Source organism: Melospiza melodia, chromosome 22 (assembly GCF_035770615.1).
Source record: "Melospiza melodia melodia isolate bMelMel2 chromosome 22, bMelMel2.pri, whole genome shotgun sequence".
NCBI lineage: Eukaryota > Metazoa > Chordata > Aves > Passeriformes > Passerellidae > Melospiza > Melospiza melodia.
Genome location: NC_086215.1, coordinates 7,789,900 through 7,812,758, shown reverse-complemented (window position 1 = coordinate 7,812,758; position 22,859 = coordinate 7,789,900). Strand labels below are relative to the sequence as shown.

Below are 22,859 nucleotides of genomic sequence, written 5' to 3'. Positions count from 1 at the left end.
AAAGAACCAGGCATTGAAATGGCTTTCTCTAAATCAGTGTGTCTCTGCTGTAAGACCCCTGCCCTTTGTGTTCAGAGTTGCTTGGGGAGGCTTCCCTCTCCTCTGGGCTTCATATGCAGGTCGAGTGGTTATAAACATCAAGTAGTTTAATCAAAGCCAGCTGCTACATCTGTATTACAGAGATGATCAGAATTCCCTGTTCTTCCCCCAGGGAGTGGGAGGGAGGGCGGTCTGCAGTGGGGATGTATAAACTGTTGATAGATTCCAGTTGCCTGGGATGGGGATTGGACCTCCCTCCCCTCCTGAGGGAGGGCAGCCTTGGGGGTTGATAGCAACTGGAGGTCTGCACCATTTCCCTTCTGCAGAGCTGCCTAATGAAAACAGTTCCCTGCCAGCCCCTGTCCCTTAAACACAGAGAACCAGCACCAATGAGGTCTGAGCTGCCTCTGAGAAAGGAGCCTTTGTTTTCAACTGAGTGGGAGCAGGGGGGAAAGGGAAGTGTGTGTTTTATTTGCTTCCTCCCCAAGTTCAACTCCTTGATCACTGGCTGTTGTGAGGGAGAAAGGAAGCAGCGTCTGCCTGGACTCAAATACTGAATCAGGCTAAAAGTTGGTGCATTTGATGGGCAGCTGGGAAAGCCTTGAGCATGGGGATTCCCATCGCAAACCTCAGCCCTGCATGGAGCTGACTCAACACTCAAGAGCTGCTCACAGTGCATGGTCCTCTGTCAGACAGGGGATTTTTACATGTCTGTTACAGAGCTCTCCTTCACTAGTTCAAGAGAACTCATGTCCTCTTCATCTCCTGAAACAATCTCATGTGTTTTTACCATGGTTGTACACCATGATCTTTCTGTGCTTCAGCTGGAAGGAAGGGGGAGGCTGTCTGCCCCACCCTGCAGTCTTGTGGGCTCTCTTGTCTTAGTTCCCCTGTGCTCTGGCTGCTTTCCAGAGGGAACAAGGAGAAAGCTGAATCTGCCTTTTGTGGATGGAAGCGCTGGTAGCAGAGCTGTGGGTACTGATGGGGGAAGGAGCAGGGTGAGGTGGTGTGTGCTGGGCTGAGGGTGAAGGCTGGGGCAGCACCTCTGGGGCCAGCAGGGCTGGGGACACTGCCTCTCTCTGCCCTGTCCCACAAGGCAGGACCCAGTCTCTGTGGAATGAAGACATCTGGACCCCATTAGTGAAATACCAGTCTTTCCGCAGCGCTGGCTTGTTTTTTTCTCTGCCTCTGAAGAAAGGAACTGAAGCTTAAAATGTCTTAAAGGGCCCAGCATTACATGTTAGCAGGGATATATGGCTGTGGATGCTCTGGAGGGGGCCTGAAGGAGTGTGCTGGGGAATGGGAGGGGAAGGAAAGAGTGGGCCAAGCGGGGGTGGAAAGTTGGCTCCCCACTCTGCCTTGCTGCCAAGAGCATGTGTGTGTGCTCCTGGGCTCTCTGTTTTTCTTCCTGTCTCCTTTCAATAAGTCAAACACTGGCCCCATGGAGGGTGGCCCCACAGAAAGCTTGGCCTCCCAGGACCTGGCGACCCTCCTGAGGTACCTGCATGTCCTGAACCCTGTGGGATCATGCTGCAGGCCAGCAGTGGGAAGGAGAGGTGGGGAGGAGCCTGCTCTGGCTGCTGGCAGTTCAGAGTGAGATTTCCTTGCTCAGGGAGGCCATAGTATCCCAGTGGAGCAGCAGCACAGCAGCAGAGCACACTGGCTGCTCAGCAAGCACCACAGTGGACATGATACAAGAATTTGATTTGAATCCTCCTCCTGCCCAGGTTCCTTATGAAATACACAGTGCCTGTGACTCTACAGGGCTTTCCTGGCTGCTGGAAAAGATGGTCTGTGAGCTTGGAGAGAGCTGCTGGTGACAAGGACCTTGTAGGCAGGATGGAATGAGCACTGTGCTCTGTGGTTCCTGCCAGTGAAGCTCACACCCTGCTCTGCAGGGTAACTGTTCCTTCTGGAGTGCCTGTGTGCCACTGTGTGCTGGAGTGTTTGCACAGCTGGGTGGATGGATATATCTGCTGCTTCCTTGGGAATTTGTGTGAGTGTGCAATACAGATGGAACCTTTTGTCCTTACTCAGGTAAATCATGTACTAGAAATTTGGGTCCTGTGTGAATGAGTGGCTACATTGGAAGAATGACCTAATTGGCTTGGGGGTGTTCACATGTTGCATGCAATGTCTCTGCATTTCAGACCTGTGTGTACAAGGAGGGATGGCTGCAGAGTCTTTGATACTTTAGGCACATGCAGATGCTTCATATTCCTTACAGATTGTGTTGATTCCTGATGCAGTTGAGCTTCTTCTCTGTCTTCATGCCTTCTCTTTTGCTTGAAACATATTACTGTCCTGGGGAAGTGACAGGCACTAAATACCTGTGTATTCTGTACCTGTCAGTGTCCGTTACCCAATTCTAGTTTACAAATAAACACATGGATCAGTAGAGACTGTCCCCCCACTGTACACATGCACTTCCCCCCTCCCTGGCCCCTTCCACTCCCCAGTCCATGTCCTTGAGGCCCAGATCAGATGGTAGAAATCCTTTTTCTTTACTCAAATGGCCCCAGTCATCAGAAACTTGCTGTGATGAGTTGGCTGCAGTCTAGTTTTTGCATCCAGTTTGTTTTAAAGAGCATAAGAGCAGGTCTGCTCTGAGGTGGTTCCTCTCCCGCTTTCATGCTGCTCTCAGATGCTCTCTGAAAAATGTTCATTTTCTTTAGATTCTCTGTGGAGCCTTTCCATTCATGCACTTATCTTTTTTCACAAGTATATGTTTTGTCATAATCTTACCAGTTTTTATCAGTCCTCATTTATATTTTCATTCATTTTCTCTTCTTTCTCTGGCAGACAAACATCAAAGCAAACACAATATCCAGAGCATCCAAACCTCCAATTTTGAATTTCTCTTGGGTTTTTCTTTGTATTATGACCAATATTCTTTACAGTATGAACTCCCCTTCCTCCAGTCACCTTTCTGTGCTTTAACCTGCCTTCTCAGGTAGCAAAGCACACCACAGTTGTGACTCTGACAGGCCTGTGTGTTTATTTCTGCATTTTATGGCAAAGCTTAGCACGTGAAACACAAGCCATCCTGATCAGAGCTACCCTGAGACAAGCACGTGAAACTGAAAGAAATAAGAATGGAATGAGAGAGACAGAGCAGAAATAAGAGGGTTGTGAGTAAGCTGGTGAACAGGCAGGTAAAAGTGATGATCAGGCATGGCTCCAGAGGATTAGTTAGACCCTCCCAGGCTGAGAGATGAGTGACCTCTGCATGCAGCCATCCCCAGAGCCCACCCTCTCCAAGCATCCCCTCTGCCGTGCAGGTGTTGCCGTCCCCGTGCAGCACTGGCAGTGTGTGGTGTATCCCAGCACAGCCTAACCAATGTGCAGACTACTGTACAATCTCGTAGTCCTGAACAGGTAGTCTGAACACTGGGCAGACGGAGTGGAGCCTCTGCGATCTGCTCTCTGCTCTCCGGCAATCAGCAGCTCCTTAGTCCTCTCCCCTCCCTGCTTTGGGGATGGGGTTGTGCGGGGCAGAGATGGGGTGAACGAAAGTCCAAGTCCTGATTGGAAAAACATCCTCCTCTGGCAGCTGCGGGAGAAGAAATGTTGCTCCGTGAATGTTTCCAATTTGGAGCAAGTCTCCAAGCGCCTTCCTCTTCCAGTGCTGGTGTCAGGCTGGTACCTGGATTCCACCTGGGAGATGCTGCACCTTTTTAGAAAGAGAAAAAGAAAAAAAATCGATTACTGCACTTTGAGGAGGAAGTCTTGGCTGTCACCCAGGTGTGCAGAACTTGTTGCTTCATTCAAATCCTTCTCTTCCCCATGGAGTTGTGTGGGAGGATCCTCAGGCCCCATGCACCCTCATCTCCTGTCCTGAAGACCAGTGGGTCCAGAGCAAAGCTCAAACAGAACCAGTCTTTGCTTCCAAGCCCTCCAGAAGGTCCTTGGACAGGATTGCAGAAGGCAACCTTGGCCAGCTGCCCTTGCAGCTCACCTCTGGCTGCTGCAGGAGCAATCCACATCCCTTCTTTCTCCCCCCACTACGCCCTGGCATTGCTGAGCCTCCCTCCCTCTTCTGGTTTTTGCTCCCTCCCTTCTTGCTTCCCTTCTGTCCTTCTGCCTCACTTGACGTGGCAGTGGAAAGCTAACTAGACTCGAGGGAGGAGCTTGCTGGCTGCTGGGAAGGCAGAGTTTGGCAGGAAGTGAGCGGCTGACGGATGGGGTTGCGCGGGGGAAAGGAAGGTTCCCTACCCTGCATGGAAACTTGAGGAATGCTGTCGCTTTCTGTGACGCCTGGCTCTCGTCTAGTGATTCCAGATGTTACTCCCTGCCCACAGGATTTGCTCCCTCTCCCTGTGCTGCAGGGAGAAAGGGGACTTCATTCCTCTTCCCTTTCAGGATTCCTTCTCCTGGTGTGGATGGTTGAGATTTGTGACCAAAAATGTGAACACTTGGAAGTCCCATCTTGGCACTGATGGTGCCCTGGGGAGGTGTAACCTACCCTCTCTGAGATGTGAAACACTTTGTGTGTGTCTGTGTGTGTTGTGCTTTCCTTTAGCAAAGCAAGTCAGATACTCTGGGATGGTTCATCCCTGCCCTGGCACAAGGGGACTGGGGAGAAGGGCCTGGTTGTCCTTTGTGAAGGCTGGTGGGCGTTGCTGTGGCATTTAAGGGGTTGTGACAGTCGAGTTTTGGGCACTAAAGTCTCTCTCAGGCAACTCAGGCTTTGCTTCTGCTTCTTCATAAACCCCCTGATGGCTTCCTAGGGTTGCACTTGGCTGCAGGTTTAAATCTATTCATTCTTCTAGCTCATGTGAATAAAAATCTTTACTGCAGGTGAGTTAATTACCATTGCTGTGCTTACTAAGCCAACAGTAATGGTTGTGATCAATCATATAAGTCCAGGTCTAGTGTCTAGAGAGCTTTTGAAATAAATCAGCTTAAAATATTAGGATGTGTTGTTTAAGCTAAACTTAAACCAAGGCAGCTTTCTGATGTAAACAAGCCATTACAGCTGCTCTGCAGCTTGGGGGAGGAATCATTCCCATAAATTATGCTCTGAGGGCAAAAGTGACACAGGTGGGCTGTGTCTGGGAAACGTGGTCTCAAGATGTGTGTATGTAGTGGGATGACCAGGGCTTCCTGGAGGAGTCACATCTCACAAATTCATCTCTTCTTCTTGCTAAGACAAGAAGCAGAAAGCAATGGGTAACATCTTGTTTGGGGGAGTGGAGTGGTTGGTTCAGCTTGAAAAGCTCAGCTCACTTGCTTTCAAATATTCCAAACTGTTTTTCAGAGGCTTTTTCCTAATAATCTTTTAGTGTGCGTGTATTTGTGCAGTGTGTTTATTATAAATTATGATGTTAATGCTTCTCCATTGGAGTAGAGTTTTATTACTGGAGTTCCCAAAATGCTGTGCATGTGTTTAACAGAAACAATTTTGCTGAAACTCCAGGCATCTCTGGGGCAGCTTTGTTTACCTTTACATCTTGCAGGAGGGAAAGGAGATTAAGAGGGTTAAGCAAGATTAATTTCTCCTAATTTCACATGACCCCCAATTAAAACAATGGCAGTGTCTTCTCCCATATCCACAGACCTTTGTCTCTGTTTAGAAGAAGGTGTTTGTCATAACAGCTACAGGGAAACCTTTAATTAGTTTATTTATGCTCCAAATGCAAACTGAGATCTGATAATTCTGCCAATTACTTTCTTGTGCTGCGAGTGCCAATTTCCAACCTTAGGGAGCCCACACATGCATCTGTCAGCTTCATTTTGCATGTATCCAAGAGCAGGAAAATTTACTTTGCTGCTTAGGCAGTCCAGGTGACTGGAGGGAATGCTTGGAGTCAGGCTGGCTTGCTGCCTGCTGAATTCTGTGAACTTTTTGAAGCTTATTACCTGCAGTTTAGCAAAAAGTAATTCAGGTGATAGTGCAGATTATTGCTGTATCTGGCCAAAACCCATTTCTAGGATTTAGCCACCATAAGAAGATGTGTAGCAACAATAAAGGACTTTGGAACATCAGGCTGCAACTGCAGCATCACTTTTTTCCTGCAGTTATTGTGCTTGCCACCCCACAACTGGAGTGGCTCATGGATCCTGGTTGGTTTCCTGGCCATGTGTATTTTCTTTCCCTGTAGATGCAGAGTACAGAGCCATATGGCTGCATTCTGCACTGTGCTGGGGGCGGGGGAATAATCCTCTGGCACTTTTCCTGCCTCTGCAAGGAGCTTGCAGTCATCTCTTTCTGCAGCTCTCCCTGCAGGCTGAGGCTCCTGGGGGGAGCAGCAGCCCTGATGAGGGGTGGTTACCCTGTGCCTGCAATATTCTCAAACCAACACTGAGCACCATCTTCTGTTTTGTACAGTCTGGGGGTCTCTGCCACTGGAACAACTTCCCTTGGCCTCATGGCTCTGCAGATGAGCTCACAGCCGAGGAGCACATTTTATATAACACATACTCTGCTGCTGAGGGACAGTTCTGCCTGATTTTTTTTCCTTCTTATTGATGAAGGGCTATATGAGTAACATAAGCCTCTTGGGATCAGACTGAGGACTTTGAATATAAGATTTCACAAACTACTTTCCCATTTCTATGTGTGCTGGCTCTTCCTTCTCTTCCCTCCTGACTCCAAGTCTGAAAAGCCAGAGAGAGAGAGAGAGAGAAGCCCTTTTCCCCTCTTGGCCAGGATGCTGCTCAGCCATAGCACACCCTGCCAGATTGCTAACGTATGGGCAGAGTGCTCAGCCAAAGTTTGGAGAGGCTCAGCCCTTGGCAGCTCATTCCACACTTTCCTGTCTCTACATTCAGGAAATGAAGTCAGATTGTTGATATAAAACAGGCTGGGTTGAAAGCTGAGAAGCTGCAAAGGCTGAAGTGGGGGACTGGAAGGGGGAGGTGTAGGGAGATGGGGAGCAGCAGGGGCTCACTGCAGCTTGCCTGCCTTGGGGGTTCCCTGTTTTGTGCCCATGTTCTCCACCTGATTGCTCTTGCTGCCTCCACCTTGAGGACTGATAAGTTGTGCTGGCACACAGATATTTTGTCTTCTGTTGTCTGTGGCAAGATCAGCATGTGGTGATAGTGCTGTCCTGATCACATGGCAGCATTTATGTGAGAGCTTGGAAAGGGTGAAAGTTGAAACTCTGGCAAAGAGCATGTTGTTTCCATATCAGGGTCATGGAATTCCCTTACTTTTGGACATTTTTTCCTGAAGAATGACACCATTGCAGCACTTGTATGGAATTATGTGGGCCTAATGCAAAAGGTTTTCCTCAGACATCTTTAACATCAGCAGTTTTGGTTGTATTTTGTTGAGTGGTTTTTTTGTGGGTCTTTTTTTGGTGGTTTGGGTTTTTTTTTTTTTTGTTTGTTTGTTTTGGATTATTGATTTGGGCTTTTTGTTGGGTTTTTAGGGGGGATGTGTGGGTGGTGATTGGTTTTTTTTTTTTTTTTTTTACTAGCCCAGGGACTGTGGAGTGGATTTAGGGAGTTCCAGTTAAGCAAGGCTGCAGTGGGGATGGTCTGACTTGGCCAAGGACTCAGCAGTTGGTGTTGTTCTCTTCTAGGTCACCAGTTCAGCCTCAGTCACCATAATGATAACCCAGAGTAATAGAAAACTTGCAAGTTCTTTGTGGCTCACAGAATCTGAAGTAGTCTGAGTAGCTCTGAGAGCAGCATGTGGCTGACAGATACCCCATTAAAAAAGTGCCTGCCCACATCTAATTAAAGCTGATCAGCAGTATTAGAAAGTCCAGGGAAATTTGCTTGGAAGAATTCTTGTGTTTTCATGGTCTGGCATCTTTGAAAGGGAGTCTGGCAACAATCCAAGAGATCTCTTCTGTTTTCTAAATACTGTGTTTTGGGATATTCCTGTTGCATATGATTTGTAGTGAACTGGTACAGTTTTGTCTTTGGCATATCTCAGTACTGTGAGGTGCTGGTATCCTTAGCAAACTCAAGTCAATTTAGGTGAAGTTTAAGAGGACATTAGGCTGGATTTGCAATTGTCTGGGTGTTAGAGCTCAGCAGCTTTGTCACTTTTACCTGCTCCTCTGCCCTGCCCTTCCTTCCTGGTCAGCTCTTCAGGATCTCTCCTCACTGCCCATCTTTGTTTTCCTTCCTGTTTCCTCCAAGAGTGATCATGTTGTTTTCAGCCAAGAAAAGTCTACAAACAAGATCTCACAAGGGGACAGTCTCACATGCTTGCTTTGCACATAGGAGGATGCTCTGGGTTTGGCTTAGTCTTGGAGAGCTGCATTCTGCCTTTTGGAGACCAGTGTGAGGGCTCCCTCTCCTGTTGTGCTGGGGTATAATTCCCAGCTGGAAAAGGATGCTCCAAATGAGGGCCTTAAACCACATCCAGTTCTATTAATTTGCTGTAGATCCAGATTTGAGACTAAGCAGGGGTTATAATTTCTGACTTAGTTTCTGAGTGCAAATGTAAAAGTTGATATGAAGTTTTAATATTTTTTTTAATGAAGGTGAAGGGTTCACAGTAACTAATTGAGTGTAGGACTAGGACAGTGATAGGATGAAGTAACAAAATCAGCAAGTCAAGTTTTCTGAAGAGGTAAATTCGAGATAGATATACATATGCATATAGATACATACATATATATAAACATATGAGATCTTTAACATAATATTTAACATTAAGGTTTATTGACACTTAACTTCTGTATCAAACCAGCTTTTCTATTACATCTCTGGCTTTTCCTGAACCTGGATTGCCCCCTTTGCTAAGAAGAGTGGGACCACGGTGCTGAGCACAGTCTGGGGAGGTTGGACATTGCTGTGCTGGTGCCTGGCCCTGGAGGAGTTGATGGGACAGGGTTGTTGGGCCACATCACAAAAGCAGTTGGGAAGGACAAACTCTTGTTTCCAGCTTTCCCCTTCTCTCACAGACTGAAAGAAACAAAGGACCTGGATCTGAGAATGCCTCTGTTGCTGTGGGGCCCTGATGCTGATGCTCCCTGCTGGCAGAGCAGAGGTGGCCCTGGAGCAGGGAGTGACTTGTTCCTCATTCCCTTTTCAGGAGAAGGAGAAGAAGTACATGTTACCAGTGGATAACCTGAAACTGCGGGATGTGGAGAAGGGCTTCATGTCCAGCAAGCACATCTTTGCTCTCTTCAACACTGAACAGAGGTATGCTCCATCTCAGCACAGCAAGCTGCTGGAGCCAGGGACAGGATGGGGATGAGTGTGTGAGGATAGCTGGCCAGGACAGATGTGAGTGTCCTTTCAGAACAGCTGCTTTTGAAGGAGATGGGAGGACTTTACTTCATTCCTTCTGATCTTACAGATAGGTATAATTTTCCTTTTGTTTGCCAGTGCATGGCTTGTGGTGTGAACTTAACCTTCAGCCTTTTGGTGTGGTTACCTCAGTCTGCCTGTGGCTGGGATATATGTTTATAATCACAATGTTCTTGGTGAGTGACTAGGGAAATCCATAGGACCTGGGATGTGTGGAGGAGTCCAGCAGCAAACAGAACTGAAAAGAGAATCTTTTTTAGGCCTTGCTGAAACATAAATCTGATTTGAGAGCAATCAAACTTGATTTTTAAAAAAAACTTTGCTTTTGCAGAGTCATCATGAGGTTCCTAGCAAGGGACCAAGTGTCTCTGTCTTAAAATGACAGGAGGATTCCCTGGTCATTGATATCTTTGTCAAATATGGGCAGATCTCTGAGTTGAGAGAGAGAATAATAAAATATGTGTCTTCCTGTCAGGAATGTTTACAAGGACTACCGGCAGCTGGAGCTGGCCTGTGAGACCCAGGAGGAGGTGGACAGCTGGAAGGCTTCATTCCTCAGGGCAGGAGTGTACCCAGAGCGTGTTGGGGTAAGTGACAGCCACAATAATGGGATAAGCAGGAGCACAGCATGTGTCTTGAGAAGGATAGCTCCATCTTCTTGTGTTAAAATTAAGTCTGTAAAGGTTTTGTCTTTCCAGAGCTGAGAATCTTTCTGTTGCTTCCATTAGGGAAGCTTGAGATAAAGTAGCTGGCAGCTTCAAAGGGAAGATAAAGTAGGAAAAGACTGCCTTGGTAAATCTCTCTAGCTGTCTTGTTTTGTGGACATTAAATTCACAATATAAGGGTGACATTCAACTACTGTGACTACTAACTGGTATGGTATCCACTGAGCAAAGGCACCATTCCTTTTTGGGAACTCTGTACAGCCTTATTAGGGACTTCCTGATTTAGCAGTTCTCCAACTTTCCTTCCTCCAACTAATTAGGGAGGGATGTTCTTTGAATTTTGCTTTGTGGATACTCTAATATGCTCCTTTAGCAAGAACTCTTATCTCTTCCCTTTCCCTTGCCCCACAGCACTTATTGTCAGCATTATTTTGTGCTTTAAAAGTATCTTCTAGACAATTGTGGTATTTGTTTCTGTTCAAAGTCTTTCCTGTTCCTCTGTGAGAGGAAGCTACTATAAATAGTTTTCCCATTAGAAAAGTGATAATTGCTTTTCTATTTGTATTTGTTGCTTCTAATAGATTTCTTGCACTCATCTGTCCTGTTACACTTGAATATTGCTGGTTTTGCCTTAAAGCATTTCCTAACAAACTGATAAGAGATTTTAAAAAGAGAGTTAGGCACTGGGCTTTAACAGTGACATGACTTCAGATTAGCTTTGAACCAGACTGGTTCTCTTAACCACAGTGGCCATTGGCACCTGTTGCTGTGCAAGTGGAGGGGTGTGACATGGGAACCCTGGTCCCTGTCTCAAAGCCCCTCTGAGGAATGGCAGTGGCCCCTGCAGGTAAGGAAGTTGTCCTTTGTTGCTAACAACATGGTTTCCTTTGCAGAGCATCCCACTTTTCAATTTAGCTGAACAGTTCACTTGTTCGCCTTCTAGGGTAATAGAGGTACTGATGTATTTTTAGTGGGATTGGTCTTTTGCTTGTCAGTGCTATTTTGGGACCTTCTCCAAATTCTAAGACCAACTAAAAGTCATTTTTTATTTTTTGTCCCTTTTTGTTTTAATTTTTTCCACGTATGCTCAAACTGGCCTGCCAGGACAAGGACAAAGTAAGTCTGACCCCCTCTGCCTGTCTTGCCTCCTGGGGCTCTCACCAGATATCTCTCTCATTTTTTTTTCTCCTTTTGTCACAATTTCCTGAGAGGCATTTGCTTCTTCTCCCTCTTTGTACCCTCTGTTGGATTCCTGCTGTCTGTTTCTGTTCTTGGTTTGAGTTTTCCTTTTTTGTTTTTATTCCTTCCTTTTTGTATGACTTCTGAATCTTGGTGCAAGCTTCTTTTTGGGGTTTTTTTTACCCTCACTTTTTTTTAAGTTGTCCTGTTTGACATCCACTTCCTTTACTTTGTTTCACACTGAGACCTTGCATTCCTTCATTATGTAAGATCTTCTCAGCAAAAGCTCAAATGAACAAAAGAATTTGCCCTCTCTCATATATTTTGTTCCCCAAAACAAAAAAGAAGCCATTTCCTACATGGCAGATTGTTCAGACTAGGGCTGTTTAAAACAAAGATGTTTCATTATACAATCATGGGGCTTTTTTTTTTAAATAAACATTGAGGAAGGCAGCAGTTCTTTCATGCTTCAATACTTTGAAATTGATCCCAAATGGAGGGGCCTTGGAGATTGCTTGCTGTCAAACAGCACAGTCCAGGTTTTACTTTACAGAATAAACAATGTATTTCAGGCCAAGAGGAGGAGATTCATCTGCTTGGTGTGAAAGAAAAGATAATTATAACTTATGATGCAGGAGTTGCAGTTGAAGTGATAGTAAAGTTTTCTACTTTATTCCATCTACTTGTGGTCAGCCTGAGAGGAGCAGTTGTTTCACTCCTCTGTATCTGTTTTCTCATTTGTATAATGAGGACAAAGATGCAGCATGGCAGAGAGCCTGTGAGACTTAATTTATGGTGAATGGTTCTTGGTTTTAACTGACTCTGGTCATGGAAAACCCAGATCAAATGAAGAACCTTTCAAGAAGCTGTAAACATTAAAAAGTAATAATACAGCTTTGAGATGCACCTGAACATGTGTCAGGAATCCCTGTTACCTTTCACCTTTTCTTAATAACTTTCTACTGAGAGAGCAGCTTTATTGCTAAAATTTCTCAGATCTGAGCTGGAGAAGTCTGTACAGACTGAGTTGTGCATTGACAATCACAGCTCAAAATGTAAGTTTAAATAAATTTAATTTATTTCATGCGCTTCCTGCCTGTTCCCTTCTGCTCTTCTCTTAGCTCTCATGGAAAGCCAATTTTATGTTATATTTGAAGAACCAATATGTTTCTCCTTTTTTTCTGCAGGCCAGTGAAGCAGAGGAGAATGGAGGAGACAGTTTCATGCACTCCATGGATCCTCAGCTGGAGAGACAAGTGGAAACGATCAGGAACCTGGTGGATTCCTACATGGCAATTGTCAACAAAACCATCAGAGACCTCATGCCGAAGACAATCATGCACCTCATGATAAACAATGTACTTATCTCACTGTGGTCAAGGGAGGTGGGAGAGGCAGAAAGGAGAAAAACAGGGAGGGAGGAAAAAATGAAGAAAAACAGAAGGCAGCTTGGAAGGAAGAGGTGGGGACAGAATAGAGTGTTTTTGGGGAGAGATGGTGAAAACTGATTCCCTCTCTCTGCTCCCTTACAGACCAAGGACTTCATCCATTCAGAGCTGCTGGCAAACCTGTACTCCTGCGGGGACCAGAACACGCTGATGGAGGAGTCGGCGGAGCAGGCGCAGCGGCGCGACGAGATGCTGCGCATGTACCACGCGCTGAAGGAGGCCCTCAACATCATCGGGGACATCAACACCAGCACCATCAGCACCCCCATGCCCCCACCGGTGGACGACTCCTGGCTGCAGGTGCAGAGCGTACCGTCCGGACGCAGGTACCAGAGGCTCAGGGGGAGAGCCCCCAGAGCTGCCTGACGCCTCTTCAGAGCCTTGCTGGGGCCTCCCGCTGACACAGGGAGTCCTCCTCTTCTTCCTGTGGATGAAGAGTCCTGGGTGTTTCTGCTGGCAGGCTCCTAGGATATCATTACAGAGATGTTCTGCTTGGGTTGGATGGGGTTGATGTAGCTTTGGAAGCAGCCTGGTGTGGTACTTGAAAGCCAAAGGGTGGTGTGTAAAGTGATGTGAAGCTAGAGAGAAACACTGAAGGCAGAGTGGTGCCTGTGGGGACATCCCAGAGCTGTTGCTGCAGTTGAATGCCTTTATTTGTTTGGCAGGTCCCCCACGTCCAGCCCCACGCCGCAGAGGAGAGCTCCTGCAGTGCCCCCCGCCAGACCTGGGTCTCGCGGACCGGCTCCTGGGCCACCTCCTGCTGGTGGCTCCACGCTGGGTGGTGCCCCCCCTGTGCCCTCCAGGCCAGGTGCCTCTCCTGATCCCTTCGGGCCCCCACCTCAGGTTCCTTCTCGGCCTAACCGTGCTCCTCCTGGTGTTCCCAGGTAAGTGCTGAGACACAGCTCCTTGCAGGTGGAGGATGTTCTGGCTTTGGGTTGGAGCCTTGGCAGCACTTGGCCTGCCTGGGCCATAGGAGGAGAATGGAGTGCATGGTGTGGGTAGAGCCTTTGGATATTTGGATTGGATTCAGAGGCAGGAGCATCATTGTCCTCTGAGATTCCATTGTATGGATGAGGCAACGCCAAGGCAGCTCTCAAACAGAGGGGCAGCTGTTTCTCTCTAAAAGCCTCTATGAAGAATGTGGGAGAAAACCCTGATCCCAAGGTTTACAGCAATTGTAACAATGCCTATAGTCATCAGCTAAATCACAGGACTGGGATGAGATTCCTCTCTGTGTAGGGCTCCCCAAAGTCTGAAGTTGCCCCTTTTCTCTTGGCCCAGAGTTCTTCAAGGTGAGTTGGAAGACCTTCAAAGCTGTTCAGCTGCTTTCTGGCTAGGAGAGTATCACAGGATCACTGGCAGGGAAATGAATTCTTAGGCGATTTTGTTGCTTGTGTAATCAACTTCAGCATTTTCCAGTCTAGAGGGTTCAAATCACACAGCTTTGCTTTCCCATTAGGAAACTCATTTCCTTTCCTGTTCAATCACTTCAGACACACTTCAACACAGTAATAAGGGATTATCCCAGTGCAGCTGAGTACGTGTTCCTGAGCAGGACTTGGGAAGCAGTCTGGAACCAGGAATGCTTTTATGTTGGGTACTTAGTTTCCCTTGAGGAGGAGGAGGTAATTGCAGTGTAAAGAACAAACACAACCAGAAACTCTCCAGTGACATGACAGAGGGAGCACTTCCCTTGTGGAAAACACCTCTCCAGTGGGTGCTGGTGGCACAGGTCTGAAACTTTGCCATTTTCTGTGGAAACCCCAAGCCTGTCAATGGTTGGGGATGGTGTATGGCAGAGTGGGTTCAATATTCCTCCTGCAATAGTGCCCAGCTCGTGTTTGGTACTGCCTCTTTGGAGGGAAATGTTCTCTGCCAGGCTGCAGCCAGCCCAGAGGTGGATGAGTCCAGACAGCTTTACAGACCAGTTTGTGACTCTGGTGTTTGCAAATGGTTTTACTTTCTTGGTGCCTTTGCCCCAGTCCTTCCTATGCACCTTGATGCAGCTCCCACAGTAACTTGTCCTCACATACCTCAGTGTTGCCCTGGAGACTGTGGAGGCACCTATGGATGTCAGCATGCTTCTACTGTGTATTTTGGCTCCTGCTTCTTGTGACCCTGCCTTTCCATATACTGTCACTTTGTGGTTTTGTTTTCAGTATACTTATGCTTCTTTATGTCTCCATTTTCCTCCTTTCACTCAGTTTCATTTCTTCACTCATGAAAAATATTCTATATACCTGGCTGTCATGATAGGATTCCCCAAATGGGCTGAAATGAATTGGCCTTTTTTTAAAGAAATCTGTCATAGCTTATCTTAATGGCTTTTCTGCCTTTTGCATGAGTACAAGGGCTTAGGGAAAGGTAGGAAAACAGCACTGGAGCAGAGGAGGAAAGAGTTTCATGCTTGACTGAGCAACCCCTTGGTTTAGGAGAGATGGTAGGTTGGATTGCATGCTACTGACTGCCCTGATCTGGAGTTGAGAATGTAATTCCAGAAGCTGTGAAGTGTGATGCTCATTCTCTGATCCCCCTCTCTGATTCTTCCAGTTGTTCATAGACTCCTCCGGATCCTGATACCAGCTTGTCATTTGAGTTCACTGATGAATGGAGAATTTCCAATGACAAGGGACTCTTTCTCTTCCTCTCCTGTATATAGAATAAGAATGTTCCCTGCTAGCACTTGGACTCGGGTCCTTCTGCCATGGGTGAACGAATGCCATCTCCATTGTTGCTTTTTTAATACCCATCTTTCCCCTGCTAACTGGGCTGTGCAGTGTGTGTGAGAGAGGAACAAAGCTCTTGTGTTCAGCACAGGTGGGCTTTGGTGGAGGAGTTGGTGGTGTGGAGTGAGCTCAGATGGGTGGTGGTGGCTGGGTGTGCTTTGTGTGCTCGTTGATGCCTGGGTAGAAGTTTGATAGTTTTGTGCCTCTGGTTTGAGCATCTGATTTTATGAATGAGGAACTTACACAAGTGTCATGCTACTCCTTTTTCATAAACATAAGTGTATAAACACATTTTCACATGTAATCACCACATGGTACATTTTTTTTGCACAGGAAGATTTTCCTGCATATAATGAAGGACACTTAAGACTTACCATCCTGTTTCTGTGCTTAGCATTTATTCAGTTTACTGTGGAAATCCATATAGACAAATATAGCTCCAATTTTGGGAGCTGAAAGTTACAAACCATCCAAGATCCTATCAGTGTGCAGTGGACTGCATTTAGGATTTGATCTAGGGAAGAAATCTATGAAGGTATTCCCTCACATGTTTATTCTCTAGTTTAAAATAGTTTGATAGACCTTATAGGTAGAAGAGCTTGACGGAGAGCTAAGAAAATTTCAGTGTGAATGACTCGACCATCGGAAAAATGATTGAGGTTGAAGGTATAAATGTGTTCTCCATTCTTTGGTATCACAAGGCCATGGGTCTGGGGTTACCTCCTGGCAGGGATGGTTCTCACTGGCTGCTGTGCTGGTCAGTACCATGGGGGCACATCACTGGAACTCCCAAAGGGTTTCTGGACACACATTTTCAAGGCACACATTATCTCCTTAGTGATTTAGTGGCCAATGTCTGTGCCCATGGCCAGGGGTTGGAACTAGATGATCTTTAAGGTCCCTTCCAACCCAAACCATTCTATGATAAGGTCTCACAGCTCTGACCTGAATTATTCAGGAGGTCAGAGTAGCTGATTTAATGATTTATGACCTTCAGAAAAGCCTTCACCTGCTTTGTGCCATTTGAGGTAGCGCTCAGGACTGCACGTTATCTCCCTCTTTCCCAAGCTCTTTGTTAAACGTTTAATTTGGTCAGAAGATAGGAGTCCTCAGTGGGACAAGCCCAGCTACTGTGCTGAAACCTGGCTATGACACTGGTGAATGTGTGAGGAGCTTGGGTGAGTGAGCAGCAGCCAGCAGGTGTGTGGACAGATGGATGGGGTTTGGTGCACCCCTGTGCACAACAGGGTCTGGATGTGGGCAGAGATGAGGCCATGAGTGTTTGCTGTGTGTTTGCAGTCCCCCTGCTCGTGCTGTGTTTGAGGGGGATGTGTGACTGTGTCTGTGCCAGCGCCTGTGTATCTGTTCCACCTTCCTGACAGTCTGTGTGGCCTCTGCCTTGAACTGTCTGAACTGCCATGTTGATTTCGTGTTGTCTTTCAGAATCACTATCAGTGACCCCTGAGGACTGGCAGCCACGGTAGGTTCTGCACTCTCTCTGCAATGCATGAGTCACTGTGTCCCCATCCTCCAGCTCTGCTCTGCAGCTCTCCTCTGCTGCCCAGTTCTTGTGTTAGTAACAGAGTCCCTTGTCTGATGAACCACCTCTGCCAGGATCTCATAAAGGGAGGAGTCTTGAACAGAAAAACTGGCTGATGAGAGCCAGAGCAGCTGCTTGAGCTGCAGGAGCTGGGAAAGCTTCAGTACCTGATTTAAGGTCTGGAGGATCCTTTCTCTGCTTCTAAATAGAGAAGGTGGGATGGGGGAATGAGCTCTGACCGCAAGGTCTAAACTCTGTGTCTTTCATTTGGCTTTTATCCACACTGACTGTAAGATCAGCTGAATAAACTCTGCTTTGATTTGGTCTGTCAGCTCTGTTAGGATCAACACAGAGACTTGGGGAGCTGATAGTTCAGACTCCTCTTCTTATATTCTAATGTCTGGCTGGAGAAGTGCTCCCATCCTCACTGTATCCCTGGTGCTCATGGAAGTCAAGAGGAGTTTGGGTCATTAATATCAGGACTTCCATGTCTGAGTGCAGGGTAACTCTGACATTGAATGCTCCCTTTTACCCTTGTGTCCCATCATCAGATAGATGTGAACTCCCTTTGTTTGTTCTCCCCTTGACCCTTTACCTTCTAGGTACTCTTCTGCCTTCTCTCCTCTGCAAGAGGAAGGCTGTAGTGATCTGTGTCCCTCAAACCCTGCCCTGAGCTCCTGTCCTCTCAGCCCATTTCCCTGTCCTCTCTCTCCCTGCATTTTGCAGCATTGTAGTGGTTCAGTGATGTAGCAGGGTGTGGGTTTGTGCTGTGTGCTGCTCATCCTCTTAATGTCAGTGGGGGTGTGAAGAGAGACATTAGCAAATTCTCCTGAGCCCTTTTCTTGGGAGCCTCCAGCCCTTATTGACAAAGAGGTACAGAGAGCAAAACAGGGCAGGTGTGGATTTTCTGGGCCCCTTCTCCCTTTCTCTATGGATGTTGTTTCCTGACAGAGGAGTGGAGAAGCAGCAGCTCCTGCAGATTTCCTTGCTGCTGATTGTGGCAGAGAGATCTGGGGGCGAGGAGCACGTGCTGAAATCCTATTTTAATAGCAATAGCAGAAGTTCAAGCCCCTGTTCTGGGGCAGGGGGTCTCAGCCAGCCCCCATCTTGCAGTAGATGGTGTCTGTTACTGCTGCACAGAACTGCAGGTAGAGCTGAGAGGTGCCACATTGCAGTGATTGCTCATGATTGACATCTTTGAGGACGTCATCGCCAACCCTCCTCATTGCTGGCACACTGCAGAGGTGTTGGAGCAATCAGCAGTTTCCTCCCATATTCTGCCTACTGCAGACATCCCTGGCAGCCCTGGAAACATGCATCCTGGGTGAACAACCTTGGGAAGGAGCCTCACTGTTGTCTGTACCCCATTCTGGGACTCGCTGTTATGGGGCGTTCTGGTTCTAATCTGGCATAAAGAGCACCAAGGAAATAAAAATTAAAAACAAAAAAACCCCCCACTAAATTATCAAAAAAATTATACCCAAAACCTTTTGCAGTCCATGGGAATAAATATAATATTTCCCACCTCTGTTTAGATCTCTATCAACAGAACTCCCTATTTCAATAGAAATAGTTCAATAGAACTCCCTATTAGCCCAGTGGTTCTTAGATAGGATTAGCTCAGTGTTCTCTCTGGGTATGGCCTGAAAGACTGACTTCAAAGGATGTGACAGTCACTGGAACTCATCTCCCTGTGCTCCTGCCAGGGCTCAGGTCTTCTTTCTTATGTACTGGAGACAGCCACAGGCTTCCCTGTGAGCAAAACTTTGTTCCTTGTCCTGACAGGAAAAAGTGACTTTTCAGTGATATAAAAAGGCTTGATTAGCAGTGTAGTCTGACTGAAGCAGAATTTTGGGAGTAAATGTTGCCTGAGAGACTTCTCTGCCCCTTTTAGTGCTGGTAAAGAGTTTTCAGCCTTTTCTAACCTTACCAGGCAGATTCTGCAAGCATCTCCAGAAAACCTCAACAGAAATAGCCTACAAGTTTAAAAAGTGGCCCCATTGAAAATGCTTTGAATGCTGAGAGAAATAAGTGCAAAAATCAATCTAGTACATTACAAAAAGCAGCCCATCTACCTGTGAATTACCTGTGCTCCTTTCAGCCCTGTTTATCCTGCTAGGGTCAAGTGGCCACTCCTGGCAGAACACTTTGCATATTCTGGTGGCTTCAAGCATCTTTTTCATGTGAACCCTCAGAGGCTTTTAGCACAACCTGTGCAAACTCCTGAAATGCAAACAGTCCTTACACCTTCTCAAAAAATGCCTTCTAACATGATGATGCAGCAGCATCTCTCTAAATGTTGAGCTGAAGTTCTGTGGGGTTTAAATTCAGGTGCTGTTGCTGTTCCAGTGACAGCAGAAGCCACCAAAGTGTTGGTGTGGCTGCATTTACACAGTGAGCACCCTTAGAGATCATGACATGTGGGATCTGTGCATTTAGCTCTGAGGCTTAATAAATCTGGAGCAGTAAGTTCTGCTGAGGTTTAATAAACAGGACTGGAGAGTTGCTCTGGTTTATTTGCTAAATGAGGGAACTTGCTCTGATTTATAGGAGTGTAGCTCCTCTAGTGCCAGTGTGATTATAGACTACTGGTACAAATATCCTCATTTCTAGCAGTGATGTGATTCTCTGTAATCTAAATCTTGTCAGTGTGGAATTATTGAGGCATTAATTATGTGACACCTGGTGATCAGTGTATGATCAGTGCAAGGGCTTCCCCTCCATTTGCTCTATATGCTGTTGGCTTTGCTCTTTGCATTTCAGGCAGTTTGGACCTTAAAATTACCCTGGCTTGGTACTGAACAATTCATTTATCTTAATGAAACATCAGCAAAATGCAGTTGAGGTCGCAGACACTGAAGGGAGCATACTTTAAAGGAAAAACACAGATTGGACTCAGTTTTAAAGAACACATTTTTATTTATAGCTTTCTTACAGCCTGTAGTCTGAGACTGAAGTGGTATTTCAGTTAATGATCTGACAGCCATGTCAGGGGTGTTGTCTTGTATGTTTTTATTGTGGCGTTTTTTTCCCCCAGTCCCTTACAGGAAGGAGATTCTAGAACAGTTAATCCATGCAGAGAGCAAACACTTAAGTGCTGCCCATTTATGTAGCTAAAGTATCAGCAAAAGACTTGGAACAGAATGGAGAAGAAGTAGCCAAAGCTCCTTTTATTGAAGCAGAAGCTGCATTTACTCTGTGCCAAACTGGAAGACTGAAAGCTGTCAGCTTGCCCCTGACATCTAAGATCAGTTTCATGTCAGAATAGGGAATCTCAGCCTTACAGGGGTAGAAGGTGCTCCTCCAAAGCAGCCAAGAGCCTCTGGCAGCAGCGCGTCTCAGAGGACCCATCCATGCTGTGTGACTGTCATGTGCTTGATACAGGAGCTCACTGTTGTCCGTGCTTCTCCACTCATCCCAGAGCCAGGGCACTTACTGGCACTAAATGTCTGCACTTCCAAATTTCAGAGGGAGCCAAAACTGGCAGTCCAGGGGATTGCTCTGCTGGTGATCTGTGCTGTGCAGAAAGGCCGGTGCGAGGCTGAGTAGAAGCCTGTGAGTCTCCTTTGTGGAGCTGCACTCTGGGGGTTTGTGCCTCAGCTCGGATTCTTTTGCTGGCTCAGGCAAAGTGGAGAAGCATGTGTGGTTGTGACTGCAATTGCTGTGCTAACCACAGTGTGTGTTCTCTTGTTTTTGTTTCCTGCTTTTTCACAGCAGACGGGGCCCTGCCTCACCTACTCGACCTACCATAATCCGACCGGCTGAACCGTCCCTCTTAGATTTATAACTTGAGGCTGTAGACAGCTGGCGACGAGTGCCGTGCTGGTGGCTTCCCCATTCCACCCTCCCTTCCACAGCCACAGTCACTCCTCTCATCCATCCCACACCCCTGCCTCCCACCACCCCTCCCTGGTGTGTGTAAAACTCTAGCCTAGTGATTGAGCTCTTCGTCTTGGCTCGTGCGTCCTGTATTGCTTTGTGAGCATAGAGTAGCCTTCATTCAGTGGCATGGATCCCTGAAGTACACAGGCTCCTTGGAGAGATCAGCCACAGGGACGTCCTTAGGTCCAAGTGGTGGCTGTCCGTCCATCTGCCTAGTCTAGCCTGGATAAGTGTCCTGCCTGCACCAGTTAGCTGTAGCACCCAGGACTGAGCTGTAGCTGTTTTCTTTCCTTGTAGTTTTAAGACAAAAGTGTGGCTTAGCAAAAATATGCTGTCAAAACACATGACACCCGTTAGGAACAGATTCAATGTCCTGTGTATTAGCTTGACTTCTAAGGTGCACAAATTTCATGTTGGGAACAGTGCAATCAACTTCATATCAAAGTGAGGCAGGGAGATGAGTGAAGGGGGTAATGAATGGATCAGCCCAGTCCTGCCCGAGTGAAGTCTGAGATAGAGCACACACCTCAGCGTGCAGGGAGCTCACAGACCTGCTCACCCTGGCTCCAGAGCCGGGCCATTCCTGCTGGGGGCACGCTGGCTCCTGCCAGCCCTTGTCTTGCATCACCATTTTTGGCTGACTTTCCTGAACCCAGCAGGGCGAGGGGAATCGACACGCTGCTCCCCTCTTGCAAACGGACAGCCAAATGTTTCAGGGAGTTTGCTGTGTGGTGTTTTGTTGAAAATATTTCTGCTTTGAACTAAGCACATCTTTAAGTGTTTTTGGGGTACTGTGGTGACTTCTTCCGTAGCCTTTTCTTGCATGTGGATGGTACGTGTTTGGGGAAACTTGTAACCATTGTTGATCACATCTCATCTTAAGGTTTGGTTTTTACTTTTCATGCTACATGTATTAAAAAAAAAACCAAAAAACTTGAGAATTAAAAAATATATCAACCCTGTACATCTAGATGTCATGTCTCTACCAGAGCTAAATGAACCACCTGTGTTGCAGGCTGTCCTCCAGGCCTGATTGCTGTTGAAGTTCTCTTGTTTCAGTGCTATTACTCTAAAATTTCTCTTGTGGATCCTCTATTGTTCTGATGCCAGTTCCTTTCTGTATTTTAACTATTGTTTTACTACTTCTCCCCCTTCTCCTTCCCTTCCCCTTTTCCTTTGTTTCTCTTGTCTCTAATCTCCAGCCGGCCGGGTAAGGCCAGTCCCGCCCGCCCGGAGAGCCCAAAACCACCATTTGACATGTAGGCCTGCTCCCTCTGAGACTCTTTGCCTGCTCTTAGCTGTTCTGTCCTGGAATGGTCTGACTCCAATCTCACACATGGCTTGTTTTGTTTGTAATTTGTGACACACACACATATCAGATGTGATTGTAGTGAAACTGTTTTTGGGATTTTTTTTTTGTTTGGGTTTTATTTTTTTTCCTTCCCAGCTGCTTAAAGGAGTTAAACAAGTATATTGTAGTAATGAGAAACATATCTTTACTGTTATAAATATCTATAAATATATATATAAGATGAAAAATCTATATATGTCCAGGTGTTAAAAGCCATTTGTGCTTCCATGTGAATTTTAGGAAATACTTAAGTAGGAAAAGAATATCTATATACATATATATATACACACACATCCAAAAAGTTAACCAAATCCCAATGTTGAGTTTTTGAGCTGATTGTTAAATTCTCTGCTGTGTGCAGTTGGGTTATTGTATTACCCCAGACTTGTGGGTGAACTGTCTCAGTGCTGGTAGTAGCTGTGATGCAGTTTGTGATCTACCTGTCACTCTTGTTTATTGGATGAAATAAACTCTCATTTCTGTATAATGAAGGTCTCCATGACTAGAATAAAACCATCTCTCTTTCTCTTGCTTTTTCTCTGGGTGGTTTTCAAGCTGTGTTTGATTGTAACCTGATCTTTTCATCCCACAGAGTTAACAAGCTGTACATGCAATCAGGGGCTGTCACTGATAGGAAAGGTGGAGCAGATCTGCATCAGCACTGGGTGTCCAGGAGCTGCAGTAGAGTGAAGCAGCTTGTCAGGTGCAAAAAGGTAAATCCCTGTGCAGAAGGAATTGTGTGGAGGTGCTTCAGAGGTGGGGCACACAGAAGGTGGGAGTTTGCACACAAATTGCTTCTTAGAAGGGATTTTT

The 22,859-nt window shown here is 46.5% G+C and overlaps 1 protein-coding gene across 20 annotated transcripts in view; it reads left to right on the top strand.

Moving 5' to 3' along the window:
• The window catches only part of DNM1 (dynamin 1), a 65,092-nt gene extending 42,515 nt beyond the window's left edge, over positions 1-22,577 (top strand). For 4 of the 20 annotated variants that reach the window (XM_063174765.1, XM_063174759.1, XM_063174762.1 and 1 more), the window contains 7 exons: positions 9,038-9,147; positions 9,731-9,842; positions 11,025-11,036; positions 12,287-12,457; positions 12,632-12,873; positions 13,213-13,431; positions 20,528-22,577. In XM_063174765.1, the coding sequence (XP_063030835.1) occupies positions 9,038-9,147; positions 9,731-9,842; positions 11,025-11,036; positions 12,287-12,457; positions 12,632-12,873; positions 13,213-13,431; positions 20,528-20,600 (939 nt within the window). In that variant the 3' untranslated portion in view covers positions 20,601-22,577. The other 16 variants (XM_063174768.1, XM_063174767.1, XM_063174764.1 and 13 more) reach the window with 13 other exon arrangements.
• The last annotated feature ends 282 nt before the right edge of the window (positions 22,578-22,859 follow it).